Source organism: Nelumbo nucifera, chromosome 6 (assembly GCF_055504915.1).
Source record: "Nelumbo nucifera cultivar China Antique chromosome 6, China Antique-T2T, whole genome shotgun sequence".
Classification (NCBI taxonomy): Eukaryota; Viridiplantae; Streptophyta; class Magnoliopsida; order Proteales; family Nelumbonaceae; genus Nelumbo; species Nelumbo nucifera.
The window spans coordinates 6,193,184-6,210,937 of record NC_142654.1 but is presented as its reverse complement, the minus strand read 5'-3'; the positions used below and the strand labels follow the sequence as shown (position 1 = coordinate 6,210,937).

Genomic DNA, 17,754 nt, shown 5'->3' with positions numbered 1-17,754 from the left:
AGTAAAAAACAAAAAGAAAATTTAAAAAAAAAAAAAGAATATTTTCTCACTTTCCTGATTTCCAATACGTGATTTAGGGTATTTTTTAGCATATTAATTAAGACTAATTAAAAGGGTAGATTTATTGGTCAAGGTCATGGCACATGTGGACCAGTTCTGTTATATATGTAACTGTTTGATTGGTCAAGGTCATAATTAAATATATCTGTTTGACCGAGGGAGGACTTTGGGAGGGGAGTTTTAGATGATAATAACAATGTTGATCAGACGGTTGCTTGTCTTAAATTTCGTTAAACTTTTTTTTTAATTATTTGTTCAGTCCAATATCTCACAGATAAATACATTAGGAAGGGCTTTAATGTTTAAACTCTAGTAAGTAGCGTTTCGGTGGGTTTTGCCATATTTTGAATGGTTTATACAAACTTGTGATCGGAAGGGGAGGTGGGAATAAATACATTTGGGGAATTAATTCTGAGGTAAAATGGACTGTAATATAACTAAACAATCATGCCCAGATCAAAGTCAAACAATTATAACAGACCACGTACGATAGATTAAACATTTCCAGGTTGTCCAATTCAGTGTTAGCTAGCTAGCTAGATTTTAGCCAGGTGGCTAAAGAGAAAACCCAAATCTCCAGATTTATTACAAATTAAAAGATAAACAACATTTCAATCTTCCTTTGGTAAAAATACTAGACAACAAAAGGAAAAGGATATATAATTAATTATAACGAAAACATATCGATCAACACTTGAGCTAGATTATTACAAGCTCTTGCTCTAAACACCCAGTATAGTTATCCAACAAGGGAGATGCCCTGTAAGATCAATGAATCGGCGAGAACCTGATTTGCAGCCTGAGATGGGTGGACGCTGTCCCAGAACACGTACTGGGTTGCATTGGAGCATGTCCCCGGTGACTTGGGATTGCATAAAAACGACGTTGTCTCTATGGTTCCAGTTCCACAGCAGCCCCTCCTTGCCTCGAAGAATCCTGTCCAAACACCACCGACAACCATGTAAGATAACTTGGATTATATATATAGTTGCAGGGGATAATGGTTCACTATTTACTTAATTATATAGTCCCATCTGAATCAACCATTAAAGTTGATAGTTTGGACAAATTTGACGGTTTGTGTTCATTTGACATTCTATAGTCACCATCAAGTTGGCTGGTTATATATGGCAGTATGGTAGTGATACAAATTAAAATATTAAATTAAAGCTGTCGCCAGACCCATATATTTAGAGACGATAGGCTATAGCAATATACAGTCATAACTAGTCAATGCAATTCATCATGAAGGTGATCGAGAATATAAAAAGCTCAACTTCCTGGATGGATCAGCATATAGTTTCGTTAAGAGATGGTTTATTTTTCAAAATTAAATCCCATCAACTGCATTTTAGAAAGTGGGGTGGGCTCAATCTCTGAAAGGAAACGGTCCCCCTTTGCCACAGCTAGCTGGTGCTGGTGGTGTTTCAGCTATCACCTATCAGCCGTGGGCCAATTTACAGTCAAACTCTCTAAGATTCAATTAAAAGCCAAACTCGTCTCTACATAATTAACCTTGTTAAATTGGAAATGAGAAAATCAGTTTCTTTAGGCAGTGTTTGGAACCCATGCCGTTTTCTTGAAAAATGATGCCACATCAATGTCACGTCTGATGTTTGGTTATATGTTTTTTCTAAAACCATTTTCTCAGACCATTTCTTGAAAATCAGAATAGGTATAGTCCGAGAAAACTTTATTTTTGGTGTTTTTTTCCTTTTTTTTTCTTACTGTTTTTAGCAATGTAGCATTGAAAAATGCCTAAATAATCAGCAAGATCTAATCCCAAATAAAAAATTAAAAAAAAAAAGTTTTCTGAGAAAATGCATGACACACAGGCACAGCAACTGCCTTTTCTCAGAGCAGAATAAATCGGGATATAAGTAGGTGTAGTGTGTGCATCAATATATACCATATTTAGAAGGAGATTGAATGAGATCATAGAGAGGCTTGTAGATGTCGAATATGGCAATCTTGAGGTCAGTGTGTTCCTTCTGAAGCTTGGTCACAGCTGCATTGATCTTCTTATTGAAACCCTGGGCATCCGTGTTGATCCTCGAGATACACCCGTTGTCTCCAAATCCGAACAGAGTGATTGTTGCTGGAAGGCAACCCAAAGGAGGGAGTGAAGTCACCCCAATTCTTCTAGCTCCCAATCCATACAAGCTCTGTCGTTCAATTTTGTCAAACAAAATAATTAAGATTCTCGTTAACAACGAGTAGTACCAATATATAATTAATACCAGCTGGCCACCATCACCACCGGATAAAAGGAATCATGCATGGCGATGGAAGAAGTAGTAATTAATTAATTAAGCAACGAACCTCAATGAAGTCGGAGAAGATGCCAGCAAGGTAGGATGAATACTGATCGGGAGTATATAGTTTGTTGATGTAAGGATTGACGTAGTAGTTCTGAAGAAAGTCACTGGGACCGGCGCTCACTATGTAGAGTGAATCCTTGAGTATGGATGTGGCTTTGCTATTCCCAGCCACCTCCGCTAGCTTCCCCTGGTATTCCTTGTAATACTCCAACTGTTGAGACAACGGGATTGCGTGCTGCATGCGCATGTCCATCCACATTCATTCATAACGTAACCATTCACATTTCACACCCCGTTAATTAATCTATCACACTATTACATACTCAAATAGAAATATAGTTCATGCTTGTTTGGCTGATATAAGTACGTAGTACTGGTGCTTATATATAAATGAAATTAATTAATTTGGATCTTACACTTAAGAGAGATGTTTTGTCATCGTAACCAGATCCAGCAGAAGCAAAATTAGCTCCAATTAGAAGGTTCTTCCCCGATGCCTTGGGGCTAAGATACGCTGGAGGGTAAGTGCTGAAGCCCAGAGTTTCAGCTGCGAGCAGTAAAATTTCAGACAAGGGGTCACTTTTTCTTTCTTTCTTTTTTTAGACAGATTAATTGCAGCTCTGTGAGGCATCATAACATCAGTTGGTTTTAATTTGATGAGCACTAATATATACATACATAACTAGCTACCACATTGACTCTTTTAGTTAAAAACCATTCATTCTCTGTCATTCTGTAACCGAGGAAACATTACTTGAATTGGTGATAAACCTCGTGGCCTGGTATGCTATCTCGTAAGAATTAGGGCCGCTTGGTTCGCGAGAATAGGGAGGGATATGGAACTGGAATTGGTCAATTGTTTGGTTGGGTGGAATTTGGATCCCAATCCACACTTATGGAATTCCCCCATCTGAGGGAATGGTTGAAATTCCATTCTAGCTTATTCTAATTCTTGTTTTGTTTCTTATGTGAAACAAACGCGTTACGGGAATATATGGATTATTCTGATTTTGATTTTAAGGGATTTTTTATTCGGATTTCAATTCCAATTAATTTCAACTGCAAATCAAATAGATTTTTAGGGTCCTTTTGATTTACAGTTATAATCAAATTGGAATTGGGGTCAAAATCTTTTGGAATTGGAATTGGAATGATCTATTCCCATATATAGTCTGTTTGATTCAAACAGGAATCGGAATGGGAATTGGACAGCTGAAAAGGAAAGAAAGGGAAGGGAAGGGAGAAAATGGCCTTTCCGTTAAATGGGGGAATGCCATCTCACTAAAGATGGGAAACAGATTCCAATTCCACCCAACAAAATAGTTGAAACCAGAATAGCCATCCAATTCTAATTCAAGACCCCTATGCCCATGAACCAAACAAGCCCTTAGTTCAGTTGAACATCATATCAGTAGGATCATATATAGATTGATATGATTTCTGCTGGAATATGGCCCAGTGGGTGGCTGAAGGTGATGAATTTATAGGACAAAGCCGGGATATGCTGTAGGCATTACTTCCTATATCTCCAAAGTAGGCACCATTGATAGAATTACAGTAAATCTATTCTAAGAGAGAGAGAGAGAGAATACCAGTGATATCAGTGGCTAATTTTCCATTACAGAACCTCCCAGTGGCTTCATGGTTTACGAAATCTCTGCCGTAAGGAGGGTAATCAGCCTTGAAGATGGTTGCTAAATAGTCATTGTTCCCCACATCAACCGCCGAATCACCAAAGGTGATAATGGCCGGAACAAGTGTGGTCGATCCTTGCCCATACACGCCGACGACAAGTACTGATGCTAAGATCAACAGGACTGGACTGCAGCGGATACCCATCGTCTCCGAAAGCTCTGCTTCCGATTAGATTAACGAAGATTAGATTCAGAATGCTTCCTTCCTGTGCTCAGAATCGCGCTTTATATAACAAGGAGACTGACAATACATGGCCCCCAGTTATAGTCCATTGAGCCATTAAGAGAGTCATTGGAGTTGTTAAGCATCATTCAAAGCATACAGCCTAAGCAAAATATACAATGTTATCAACCATTACTACAAGCTAATTTGCCGTAAAGCAAGTTAATGGTTTCTACTTTCTAATGCTAACACTTAACAGTGTGTAGTCTCTACTACTCTCTACTCTACAGAGTTGGCATTAAATATGAGATTTCACTATTCCAACTACAAAGGCGACACATTATTTCGTACAGATGGGGGCTTTACATGGAAGTGGTTGGGAAGATGTCGCCGGTGATAATGAAAGTTGAAAACAACAAGAAAATGCATCTGCACGTTGAAATCTGTAGAATTAATGCAGAGTGATGGAGTGGAGTAAGAGAACTGTGCCGCCCAGTATTCCGTGTGGACCCAATACAACCTGTAGAATAGCAACAGTTTTAAAACGCGGTGATACCATCCCAGTTCGTTTCTCTTCTCTTTAAAGCCTTGGGAAGATGAAGATCTTCATTCCTTAGAGAATAAATGAACAATCCAATCCGAAGACCTGTTCATGGCCGGCCTGACCCGGGTTGTTCGGGCACGGTTTTACCTCTCTATTAACAAAATACTAGAGAATGACCCTATACTAAGTACGAGGCTAGTATTTTTTGATAATTTTTATTTTGTTTAAATAAAAATTGTCTAACTTTTTATTATTATTTCTTTATGTTTTTAAAGATTATTTGTATTATAATATTTAGTTAATTATTTATTATTGTTATTATTAAGTATTTAATTAATGATTTTGTTATCATAATAATTATTATAATTAAAATTTTTACTCTAAAAATTTAAAGATTAATCAAAATGTAATATTTACTTAATTATTTAATTAAAAGATTAATATTGGTAATGGTGATGATTATTTTCTTATATTTTTATTAATATTCAGTATTTAATTATTGAGTATTATTGTTATAATAGAATTTTTAACTACACCAAAATTCTGGTAATTTATAAAACTTTAATGCACAATCAGTTTTTGAAGCTTACTATTTAGTTATCAAAAATTAAATTAAAAAAAAAAACTAATATGGGTCTTACGTCTTTGTAATTGACAATCTATTATGACCTATTTTATTTGAAACCCACTATTAATTTATGTTTTTTTAATTTGATTTAAGATATTAAATGAGACCTTATTGGTAAACAACAACCCACTTTATTTGGTATTTACTATTTATCTAATAAATCTATTTTGAGTTATTTATTTTTAAAAGTTAAATTAGGTTGATTCCTAAAAGTTAAATCAATTTTGTAATTAATATAGTATTTTCTTTTAAAAAAATCATTTAAAAACAAATGTGGGTTTATGGTAATCTTTTAATAGGTACCACCAGTTGTATTTAATAGACTATGGATAAACATGTGTTAAGCTAATAAATAACTGTATATTGAGAATGTTTAGGAGTGAAACTACCCACTTTTTGAATCCTATTTCTTGAATTAATACGATACCACGTGTCTGAATGGTGGTAGTGGGTTGTGGGCTTTAGCACCAACTTTTAAGAAAATGCTATGTGTCTAGCTTTCTAAAAAAATGAGAATGCCACATGTTTGAATGGTGGGGAATTGTAGCCTAATAGTGGGTTGTGGGCTTTAGTAGGAATTTTTCAGAAATTGCAACATGTCTAGTTTTCCAAAAAATGAGAAGGCCACTTGCCTGAATGGTGGTAGTGGGTTGTAGGTTTTAACAACAGTTTCTTAGAAAAATGCCACGTGTCTAGATTTCTAGAAAAATGAGAAAGCCACATGTCTGAATGGTGGGGGTTGTAGCATGAAAACCTTCCTTTAATATATATATTAGTGAATGACCCCGTACTAAGTACGGGGAATTAGTAATGTTAAATTTACATTATTGAATCAATAACGTTAAATTTATATTTATTAAATAATTTTAAATAATTATTAAAATTTTAATAAATATTTATTTCAAAAAATAACTTTTCAATAATTATTAGAATATGAATAGTTTTCTTTTGTGGGTTACGGGCTTTAACAGCAACCTCTTAGAAAATGCCACATGTCTAACTTTCTAAAAAAATGAGAAGGCCATGTGTTTGAATGGTGGGGAACTGTAGCCTAGTAGTGGGGTGTGGGATTTAACAAGAATTTCTCAAAAATTCCACGTGCCTAATTTTCTAGAAAATGAGAAAGCTATTTGCTTAAATGATAGTAATGGGTTGTGAGATTTAAAAGCCCATCCTGACCCAAAAATATCGGGCCTGGTCTAAACTCTAAAATCATGTCAAAATCAGATAAAAAATGGACCGGCCCGGACCTGAACAGGTCTAATAACTCCAAAGCGATTAATCACCTCACCAACACGTCGGCTTCAAACTTCTGATCGATCTCATTGTTTTCTTCAATGAACTCCATTTCTACTTCTGGAAACCAGACAGCCGTTTCTAAATAAATAACCGAATAACTCTCAATAAGCTGGTCCAATCTTCAATGTGGTGGTTTAATGGGTCTGAAAAACCCAGGAATATTCTTTACACGTGGCAATGTTATTGGGTCCCAAGGATATATTTATCTTTATCTTCCCCCACTCGATCTAGAAGGAAGCTCACTATTGTGCCATGTAGAGATAGATACTGCATTGAAGGCCCATTGGATAAGCAATATCTTAAAGCTTAAAGCCAGGTCTTGTTGTCGTGTCGATATCAGCCTACGCCCAAATGATACAGAATTTATGCATTGACCCAGTAGGCCAGTACATAGGTTGAAACTGGAGACATACTTCCTTGTACAATTTTGCCCGAATGCAGCCTTCGAGACATTAATTTAAAAGAGAGCCGTTTAGCAATTTGCAATTTTTCCTATACAACCGATATCACATTGGCGCCCCACACATCACATCCAAACCTTGCGATTTGAACGTGCAATTTTTCCATTGCACGTTCAAATAAACGTAGGCCCCACTGTGTGGGGCGCACAGATCGATGTGGATTCCATACAACTCCCCCTGTTTCTCCCGTGTAGAGACTAGAGATACATGCAGTAGAATCTTCCAACAGGTAACATTAAGGAAAAGAAGACAACAAATATCAAAAGCGACAATACAGGAAAAACTTTGTACGTAAAAAACAGCAAAGCCTTTGCTGTTTTGCAGCTGCAGTGAATCAGACATATCATAATGAGTGTGGATAAATTAGTATTTATACAATCAAAATTAGCTAAGACGTCATGTGTAGAGCAAGGCTTTTAAAATCGAACCGATTAGGGATCCAGTTCCGGGTCAAATGGTCCAACCATTTGAATCAAATGGATGGTCCGTTCTAACAAAAAAATTTTAAAAATTAAAACAGTTAAAACCGTTGGACGGTTCGAAAAGTTCGACTGCCCGGGTCAACGGTTTGTTGACCAAAGCAAAATAACAGTTATGGGGTAAAACAAAATCGATTACCTGATCGGTCCCCAGTTTTTTCAGTCCAATCATCCGGTCCGATTTGGTTTTGAAAACCATGATCTAGTGGCTCCCAAAATAGCCCAGGCTGTTGATCTTAGCACGAAATCTAAGCTAGGCCTTTCTGTATTTTGTTTGAAGGAAAAGGTAGGGAAAGGAAAGGAAAGGTAAAAAACCTACAAATCTCATATGGGTTTTTCTTACCTTTCCCTACTTTTTCCTTCAAACCAAACACAACTTAAGATTAAGGGGGTGTTTTATAATATGGATGGGACTACGCCACACCACAGTCCATACTTGTTCTTAACTATGGATAGACTGTGTGGATTGGTCTAGTCCACAATTATTCTTAACTACAAAGTGATATATATCGATGATCATAAATGTCTAATTTGTACAATTTAGATGGTAAATAAATTGGAAAAATGCATCAACAATTGAATATTAACCAATAAATATTAATTTTAACAAAAATGGCAATGAAATAATTTAAAAATAAAATAATTATTAAAAAATGGAACTTGCGGCAGTGTCGCTTGCAGAGGATAACCCGTGCTTGCAATGCTCGATGGTGGAGAAAGAGAAGCAATGGAGTGTGGACCAACCACAGATACAAAAAATTGTTGTTATTAAGATTTTGGGGTATGGATAGGGTCGATTTATGATATAATGTGGACTAATCCTGTTTACGACCAATTAAACAACATGTTCACCCCATTGCGTGGACCAAAATGGTCTACGACCAACCAAACAGCATGTTCATCCCATGGCATGGACCAAAATGGTCCATCCACGAGATGAACTTGCTTCCGAACACCACCTAAAGCGGAGAATCCTATGCAGCTTCACCAAGAAACTTGCTCCATATTCCCTTGGACATTTCTTACGAGTCATATTAAATGAAAAATAACCTTCCCTGAGATGGCTTGATCTAGGGAGAGTAAATTTTAATAAGTTTTAGGGTTCGGAAAAAAGAAAAGATGACTTGATCCGAAGCTTGCAAGTTGCAACACAACTTTTTTTTTTTTTTTTATCCTTTCCTTATTTTTTTGGATTTTGCTCCTTTGAATCATGCGATGAACCTTGTTTAAAAAGTATGAACTTAACTTTACTTCAAGTTATGCTAGGATTGATGCCTTTGGCATATATGGATAAAATGAATAACAATACCTCCACCATTGTTGGTGGAGAAAGCCAGAGAGATTTGCTTCAAATTTCTTAGTTAATTTCAAGATGACCATTCCTCAAGTCAGATCTTCTTAAAGATTATTCATGTTCGATGGAAGCTGCCGGAGAGTGAAGGGATTAAAACTTCAACGCGATAATTGATGCGATTGGTGGTAAGTAGGGAAATAGGTATGTGCTCCATCAACATGTATGCATGTTGCATGTTGCATGTGTATAAGTACTTGTGGATATATGTATGTATGTATTTATATATGTATATTATATGTATACATATACCAATAATTTGAAAGTTTAGAGGCAAAATTTTTGAAAAGCATGATAATATGTTCCCTTACCTATAATAATACTAAAACTGAATTTACCTCAACCCTTTGAGTCTAGATTCTAGAAAATAAAAACATTTGGCAAAAATAAATTGAGAAATTGAGCAGACAATTGTCAAGGTTAAGGGTTCTAAAGCTTTGGATTGGGCTAAGTTGAGTAAGGGTTCCACAGCTTGGATCAAGTTAGTGTTGACCTTAACCCGACCTAGACAGCTGTCAAAATATTGACTGTTTTCAATGTGATCATAAGGGTGTGCCTAGTAGATCTAGTATAACTCTCAAGTGATAGTTTTAAGATCTATTACAATGTTCCAACTGCCCTTTTTTTTAAAGATCGAACTCCAACTGAAGTGCTAAGAAAATAATGTTTGACAATGACATAGTAGCTAAGATCGTCATTTAATGGCTTATATGGTACGGTCAGTCCCCACCCCTTGATCCCTTTGTAATGTGTAAATATGTGAGACCAAATAAAATAATAATAATATTATTATTATTATTATTATTTAAAGGACATTAGGTTGATCTTTAAATTGGACAGTTTCTTAACATGTCATCTAATGATAAATTCTCGATCACCTGATTGCCCAAGCTGTGTACATGGACTATTTATGCTGAGGTTAAGAACACTACGAATCAGAGCAGTGTTTGGTATGGTGATGTTACAGAACTGTTTTCTGCTTTCATTACCATGTAGATGCCACATAAACATTTTGACTTTATCCAACTAAAATGCTGTTTGGTTAGACTAATCAAATACACCATTTTGATATTTTCTGTTTTAAAGGGTATCATGAATCCTATGTGGCATCTATTGTTGTTTATACATTATAAACAATAATAAATAATTAAACATCGAAAACCATAAAAAACACTTCACTCTACTGGTTTCCGATGCTTAAATCCAGGACAAACACACTTGTGCAACAAACACACTCGAGTAGTCCTAAGGTACACAATGAAGACAATCCCCATCTCAACGAACTTTGCTTTATACTTCAATTTTATGCACCGCAGTTTATTTCAGAGTTCTCTTCAGAGAACTTCATTGACCCGATATGTGAAAACATGTACCACGTATGTGATCGAAACTCTGTATGTCAAATGATTTGATAAGAGAGCATCATCTATTCCTTTCGGCAATAGGTATTGGGATTCACATATGAATATTAAAGAAAACCCCATGCAAGAATTGCCCATAACCCAATAACTTAAACTTTTGAGTTATATGTGGTGTCCCTCTCTTGTGTGCAAGTCCTGTGTGTGTATATGAGCCCCTAGTTTTGATGACTTCCCTCAATGCATACATGTCAGTGGTATCAAAGCCCGAAGGTTTGGTTAGCACAGATGCACATGATGACTCCCATAGCTTTTCTGGCTTTCCCCATAGTCAAGTAGAGCGATTGATCTCCTATGATGTCTCCGTCCATGGGAATGGTGCTCCCATACTTGGCACCCGTGCGCGTCAAGCTTGGCAATATGACAATGGTGAGGGGGAATATGAAATTTCTAATGTAGAAGAGAGATTCGTATGTGATGGGAAATGATTGTTAGAATTCATATACGAGTAATTGAAGAGAATCTCACATCGGAAAAAATGAGAGGTGCAAGAAACTTATATAGAAAAATAACCCATAACCCAATAGCTTAAGCTTTTGAGTTGTAATGTGGTATCCCTCTCTTGTGTGTAAGTCCTATGCGTGTGTACGTGTACGAGCCCTGGTTTTGACAACTCCCTCACTGCATAACAGTAGGAGGCATACGTTTTAAAATTTAAAGGATCTAGCATGCATCTTACAAATAAAAGGGACAGAATTGCAATATGAAATATGAAATCTTGAAAACAACCTGGAGGGATCAACTAGTTTATTGGGGCCACAAAATTCAGAAGACCAACAAAGGGACCCATAATGTAAAATTGGTAACAAGATTTTCTCATTGATTACTTTGGTAGCGCCTAAAAATATGCTACATCAATCCTGTATTCCCAATAAAAGACTAAAAAGTAGATGAAAGGGAAAGCTTTTCCAGTATCATAGTTGAACCACTCGGGATTTCATACTCACTTCCTACCCACTCTCTAGCCGTGAATTGGAGCCACACCTCTATTATGAATTGAGAGATGTGTGGCTGCAATTCACGGCGGGTCTAGTGGGTAGAAAACGTGAGTAAGAAATCTGGGCTCTAGTCGAACCCATGAAAAAAACAGCCCAGCCCACTTTTTTTAGTTTTTAATTACATGTTGGAAAAAACTGTGGCTGCACATGATTCACATGGTATACATGAACGAATGCCTCTCTCTCTCTCTCTCTCTCTCTCTGCCACTCTATACACTGACAATATCAAGAAAAAATAGAGGTGAAAAAATGGAAACGAAGAGATTGCATCAAACTATACCTGGTCAAACGAGTATCACCGTCATGACTGCCAAAACAGGTCTGGGTCGTTACTATACAATGAACGATCTTGTATCTCTAGATTAGCAACATGCCAATTGGTAAGTCGTGCCTGGATAAGTTTACAGAGAACAAGTCCAGTAGGAAGCATCCACCATCCACTTTCGTCCCTACACCAACAGAAAACACGTGTGGAAACACATAAAAATGCTACAATTGCTAATATTATTAATTATTCCACCATGAAAGTGTCTAAATTTTAAAAACTTTTAGCAGATAAAAGATAAGCTCACATGTTAAAATTCCAGGGCTGAAAGTTTGGATGTCTTCTACTTGATGACGATTGAGTCTTGTAATGGACAAATCCGCAAACGAAGACGACCACCTAATTTTACAACATATATTTATCACCAAGTCAAGTGTGTACATGTGTACCAAGACAAAGACATGAGGCATGGATAAGAGGTTAATTAAAAGCAACTTACAACATTAAATAAGGATGAAATGTTCCACAAGGCATATACACGGCCAAGACCTGCTGATCGTCTTGAACCATGACTGAATAAAGCATTAATTCCAGCAGGAAATGGAAAAAGAATCCCCAGAGGAAGAAGAAGCAGGACCAGTAGGAAGTCCACCAGTGAAATAGAGTACAATTGAAGCAAAGTAAGCAACACTAAACTGAAATCTCCTAAAAGAAGTATTGATATGACCAAACCAACAAGATCCTGCAGCGACATAAACCCATGTTAAGAAAAGCTAACTTCAGAGCAAAGAATATATATAACTAAATCTTACAGGTACTCAATGATTGACCAAAATCATATGCAACGAAGAAGCTTATATGCTGAATCATGAGAAATCTACCTGCTGGCCAACGGGTTTTGTATTATGTACTATAAATGAGAAGGGGTAAAATATATCTTTCCTCTCTTGAAGCATTTGTATGCTGTAAGTATTTAAAATCTTTCCATATAACCTTTTATGTATCATAATATTTTCACTACTCAAACAACTCGGGAAATTGTCTCTTTGGATGCTGTTTGCACTGCAAAATACAGATAAAGATTTTGAGCCAAATTCAATACATATGGTACCAACAACACATGTTAAAAGGAGTGTTAGAAGAAACTTCTACCGTGACTGTTGCTCAGTTCTCATTGCTCCATCTACAACTTCAGTAGATGCCATCTCAGATTCTTCTTCAATGGCATATACAAGAAGTCCAAACTGGCAATAACCACAAGTTGTAGCCTGAAACCATGCAAGATCAACACGCACACCATGGATGCTCAAAGCAGGATTGGCATGAGTTTCAAGCCAGCTGAGGACAGGTAAAAATGTTATCCTCAGGCGCCCATGGCGAATTAAGCGCAGGTGAGCATTCAGACCAGCCACCAGCCGATACCAAATTGTAGATGGGACAGACTGCATAGCAAATCAGAAATATTAAGAACAAATATCTTTTCCCATACAGATAAAAAGTGAATGGAAGGAAATATATGACCAGCAGTTGGATACTAGATATCTGAACCCTAACTAAGGGTTCCCTCTATCAGTGTCAGAGAAAGAATAAGAAAATAAAGAAACAACTAAACAACCCACCTGACTCATAAGACTAGTCAGAACATTATCACTTTGAAGTGAGAAAGGAGCCATATAACTTCCATCACCCCCAAAAACTATGGGCATTGGAAATCTTTGATGAAGACGAGGAGGAAGATCAGTTCTCTTTTCATCTCCACCGAGAAAAAAGTCCACATATGCCAGCATTAAATCAGAAGTTGCAGCAACCTGCAGGCATAGAGATATCAATTCCAGTAAAATGAGTTCACAATGACATCTTTAAGCATGTTCACCATCTTTCATTGGCATGTATAGAATTCCTAATCTCCTCTATACTCTTATAGTAACTACAAACATTCCTCAATTTCCTATTTCAAAGAGGCCCTTTAGTTGGCTGTAACCAATGGTAATCAGACCTGTGTTTTTGTAAAAAAATAGCAGAAAAAAGGAGAAAAGAAAGAGAGAGAGCAATGGAGAAGAAGAGAAAAGACAGAGAGAATGAAGAAAAAAGGGGTGCAGATTCTAATGGTTCTGCCACCCCAAAGAATTGCTATTTATATTAATCAAATAGAAGAGGTGAAAAGACAGGAATACCCCTGCTGCCTATATGAAAGAGAGGAACAAAACAAATAATAATAAATCAATAACAAATAAGAAACAAATAGTGGGACACTGGGACCACAAAGTAAATAGCCGTATCTCTATACCTTTCAATGAATTACACTGTCCTTATGTCAAATTTCAAAGAACAACAAAACCTATATCCAAACTGATTGGATAACCTGCATGTGCATGGCCAATGCCAAAAATCAGTCTCCAAAAGCTGACTGAACCAATTTGTAGAAATGCACCTGCAATACATTCCCTATCTCAAAGCAATTACTTGAGCAGTCTGAAATCAATTTCACCATCCCCTTCCAGAAGTCCACCCCAGGAGAATAATATTTTTCAAATTTCTCATTAAAAGCTAACCATCAATATTTCTTCCCTACTTGTATCCTTAAAGGTTATTCTTCCTTTTCAAGTGCTACATCAATGTTCCAAAGGCTTCCTTAAAAGATGTTCCAAATTAAAGACTTTGGCCTAAAAATCCACTTCCACAAGGTTAAAAATATTTTCACTCTTCATCTAATCTAATGAAAATCCTATTTAACTAGGACCTAAGAAATATTCCTACATGTAATAGTACAAAGGTAATTAGCATTCCCCTAGAAGAGACCTCCATGTAATTGAGTTTCCAAGAGCATCTGAGAATGAGATTATTATAATTGTACCTCTAAGTACTTCAACATCTAAACATGCTCAGACCCTGTTGCACCAATACAAAGAAAGGGCACATTTCTTTTGTTTCTTCTCTGGATCAGCAACACAATCAAAGAGGGTTTATTAATAGGAACAAAAACTCTTAAATTTGAAAAATCAGAAAAGGTGAACAAGAATGAAACTGAGTTGCTCCCAGTAGGCTGTAATCAGGTCAGATGCAGATTGGGTCAAGCCACGTATCAATCCGATCCAATTATTAAAACTTCAAATCTGGATCCAATCCAAAATCCAATATATCAGACTCAGATCAGATTTGGATTGATTCTAAATCCGCTTAGAGAAGATAATGCAGATCAGAATAACATATAGGTCCACGACCACAAGGACTACAAGAAAACAGGTTCTTGTGGACAAAGGTGGAAGCAGAAAGTGTACTAAATTTCCACTAGTTGATAAAATGAAAATGATGATAAATATTATGCTAGAAATCTGAAACAGTTCAACTATGCATGAACAGAATACAACAGAACAAGGATATATGTGGAATATAAATGAACATATTGTTTTGAGATATATTAAATAAATGCAAAAACAAAACATATAAAAAAAGCATGTAACCATATTATTGTATTTGACATGTAAAGATGGGTTTAATGGAAAAATGCTATCAACTATGCACCATAGGAAGTTTGAACTGCATAAGGAAAAATTAGAAAGAGTTCTGCTACAATATCTGAAAAATAAGTCTAATTCCAAGATTTTTGTGGAAGAATACCTTAAGTCCTTCATAGAGAGCACGTGAACGGCAAGACCGTAAACAGGCATGATCATATTCTGATCGGACAAATTCACGCAGTTGTTGTACTTTCTTTTTACGGCGCCATTGCTGCCATGACCAGGCAAGGGGATATGCAAGAAGAGAAAGAATGCTATAAGCAGCTCCTTCCCACCACTGGTAAGCAGCCAGAGCATTAATGTCATCAACAAATCTGTTGAATGCATCTTCATATCTGCCATGCCAGATAAGTAAAAGAGACTATTTATTTAAATTAAAATGATATACTTGCTTAATATGTATATGGGAACAAAATCACTAAATTTACAGCTCCCAATAGCAGAGAAAACATTCAAAGAAGATTGTTCAGCACGAAACATCTAAATGCATACTACCTATCAAGGACACTTACACAATCTCCATTACTTGTTCTGGAGGAGAGTGAGGGAGATGCCATGGTTCACTAAAAGTATTAGGACCCATAAAATACATTCTGTGGACATGATTCTGGGATTCCTCAGCTCTATTAGTTTCCAGGACCTGAAAGATGTCAGAAAATAATCAGCTTTCAGATTATCTAGCAAAAGAAAGTTGTCACAAATTGAAAATGAAAAATAATAAATTCTGACGAAGTGCTAATAGTGAAAAGAAGATGATTGGAGGGAACACCTCATTCAATGACTCCAGGAAAGGGAATGAATGATTTATTTGAGAACCATGTTGAGTGGGAGCTGGGCCAGGCAATTCATCAGTGCCAACAAATTTCATTCGCGCAACACTGAGAACCAGAGCTAACAAGATAAGGAGACCCAAGAGAAGAAGACTAAAAAACCATGGACCACCAAAAGTGTAGACCAATTCTTCGAGAGCCGTGTAGCAGTGAGGCATGTGATATCTGTCAGATATGCATTTGTAGGGGCATGGAGTTTCAGAAACACCACCTATAGAAGAAAATGACTGATTTAAGAACAAATTTATTAAAAGAAGCAACTCAAAAATATAAAAAAATAAAAAAAAACAGTTTTGTACAAAGCATTGTTCAGTAGAAAACAGAAGTGTAGCTAAATTATAGAGTACATTGTTAACATTATATCATCCTTTCTTGTACTTAAAGATAGCAAGGGTACTTTTGTAATTTCAGTTCTAAAAAGCCTCTTATGAATAAAATGAGTGAGGCATGTGCCTCCTACTTATCCCAATTCTCTTCCTTTTCTTCTACACACCATCTACTCTTTGTTCTTTCTATTTGTAAGCCCTCTCTTTGTAAGTCCTTGCAGGTTAACAACTTGGTATCATGACACACCCACTGAAAGATTTCTACTTCTGACATATTTTTCTCTCAAACCTGTTTAAAGAACAGACTGACATCACCATGTCATACATGTGGTGTCAGATCACAGATGCTGTACAGTCAGCATCTGAGAGGAAGAATATGAAGATTGCATATGATTTTTTAATGGAGAGAGCTGACTTCTGACATCACAATATCACATATATGGCATGGTGATGTCAGTCTGTTCTTCAAACAGGTTTGAGAAAAAAGTATTAAGTAGAAATCTTTCAGTAGGTTGATCTTTGTAGATTGGTTTTGGAAAGAGTACTGCATATTTGTAGAGATACAAGAAATTTTTTCAGGTCAATCAGAGCAATACTAAATCTTTTAGAAGTGATTTTCCCTCCACATATTACCACTAACCATGAAAAATGCTTATACTTGGAATGTTAAGAAAAACCATATAGGAAAGTTTTTTTGAGAAAAAGTTAACTGATTATATTAAAAAAGAAGACAGGTACATGAGGAAATGTACATGCTACAGCTGAACCAACAAGAGGAAATTACAGGGGAGATTTCTTTCATTGTACATGATTTTCCTAAGGGTACCCGATTTAGCTAAACCACCAGCTGTAGTATTTAATTCTCTGGAAATCCAGATTAAATTTACAGTCATGGTGTTCAGAATATCTCTGGCTTTGGCCAAGTAATGAGCTAGTCTCCAAGGGCCTCCCTCCTTCTCCCCTAACCATCTAATTGTATTTGCAGTCTCCTTTAATGGTTAGAGCAGACCAGCCCTTCTCTTTAGCAATTTGAAGACCTGAGTGCATCCAGGATTTCTGCTTTTGAAGAATCAGCCACCCCGAATGGGCCACTATATGCCCATATGATGCTTTCCACACTCCCTCTAAAAACTCCACCAATTCCAGCAACTCTAGGGTTTCCCAAAGCACTGCCATCAAAATTTAAAGTCAGCTCTGATAACAATCTTGCAGGTGTAGTGTTTGCCCTGTTAGAAGGTCTTGGTGAAGAGAATAGGATTTCCCCCAGATTTCTTTCCAAATTATTCACGGGTAAGCCTTTGAATTCTGCAGAAATGGAGACCCAAAGATTGCCCAGAAAAGTAATGTGAGAGAGTAAATCTTCAATAGATCTGGTTTTGTTTTCAAAGAGGCGGCTGTT

The 17,754-nt window shown here is 36.5% G+C and overlaps 2 protein-coding genes across 6 annotated transcripts in view; both read right to left on the bottom strand.

Annotated features, from left to right (window-relative positions):
* Positions 1-616: 616 nt before the first annotated feature.
* LOC104604459 (GDSL esterase/lipase APG-like) lies at positions 617-4,507 on the bottom strand. The gene is made up of 5 exons (XM_010268791.3): positions 3,974-4,507; positions 2,798-2,928; positions 2,383-2,616; positions 1,970-2,225; positions 617-996 (listed from the first exon to the last, which is right to left on the bottom strand). Exons 1-5 carry the CDS (start codon positions 4,218-4,220, stop codon positions 800-802), a joined length of 1,065 nt encoding a protein of 354 aa, XP_010267093.1. The 5' UTR covers positions 4,221-4,507; the 3' UTR covers positions 617-799.
* Positions 4,508-10,384: 5,877 nt separating this feature from the next.
* Positions 10,385-17,754, bottom strand: part of LOC104604458 (uncharacterized) — a 66,163-nt gene continuing 58,793 nt past the window's right edge. For 4 of the 5 annotated variants that reach the window (XM_010268790.3, XM_088889444.1, XM_088889445.1 and 1 more), the window contains 9 exons: positions 15,969-16,240; positions 15,712-15,839; positions 15,300-15,534; positions 13,301-13,489; positions 12,834-13,123; positions 12,563-12,743; positions 12,181-12,423; positions 11,989-12,080; positions 11,213-11,865 (listed from right to left, as the gene is read on the bottom strand). In XM_010268790.3, coding sequence (XP_010267092.1) covers positions 11,718-11,865; positions 11,989-12,080; positions 12,181-12,423; positions 12,563-12,743; positions 12,834-13,123; positions 13,301-13,489; positions 15,300-15,534; positions 15,712-15,839; positions 15,969-16,240 — 1,778 coding nt within the window. In that variant the 3' untranslated portion in view covers positions 11,213-11,717. Of the gene's footprint in view, positions 11,040-11,212; positions 11,866-11,988; positions 12,081-12,180; positions 12,424-12,562; positions 12,744-12,833; positions 13,124-13,300; positions 13,490-15,299; positions 15,535-15,711; positions 15,840-15,968; positions 16,241-17,754 lie in introns of those variants that run through there. The other variant, XM_088889443.1, reaches the window with a different exon arrangement.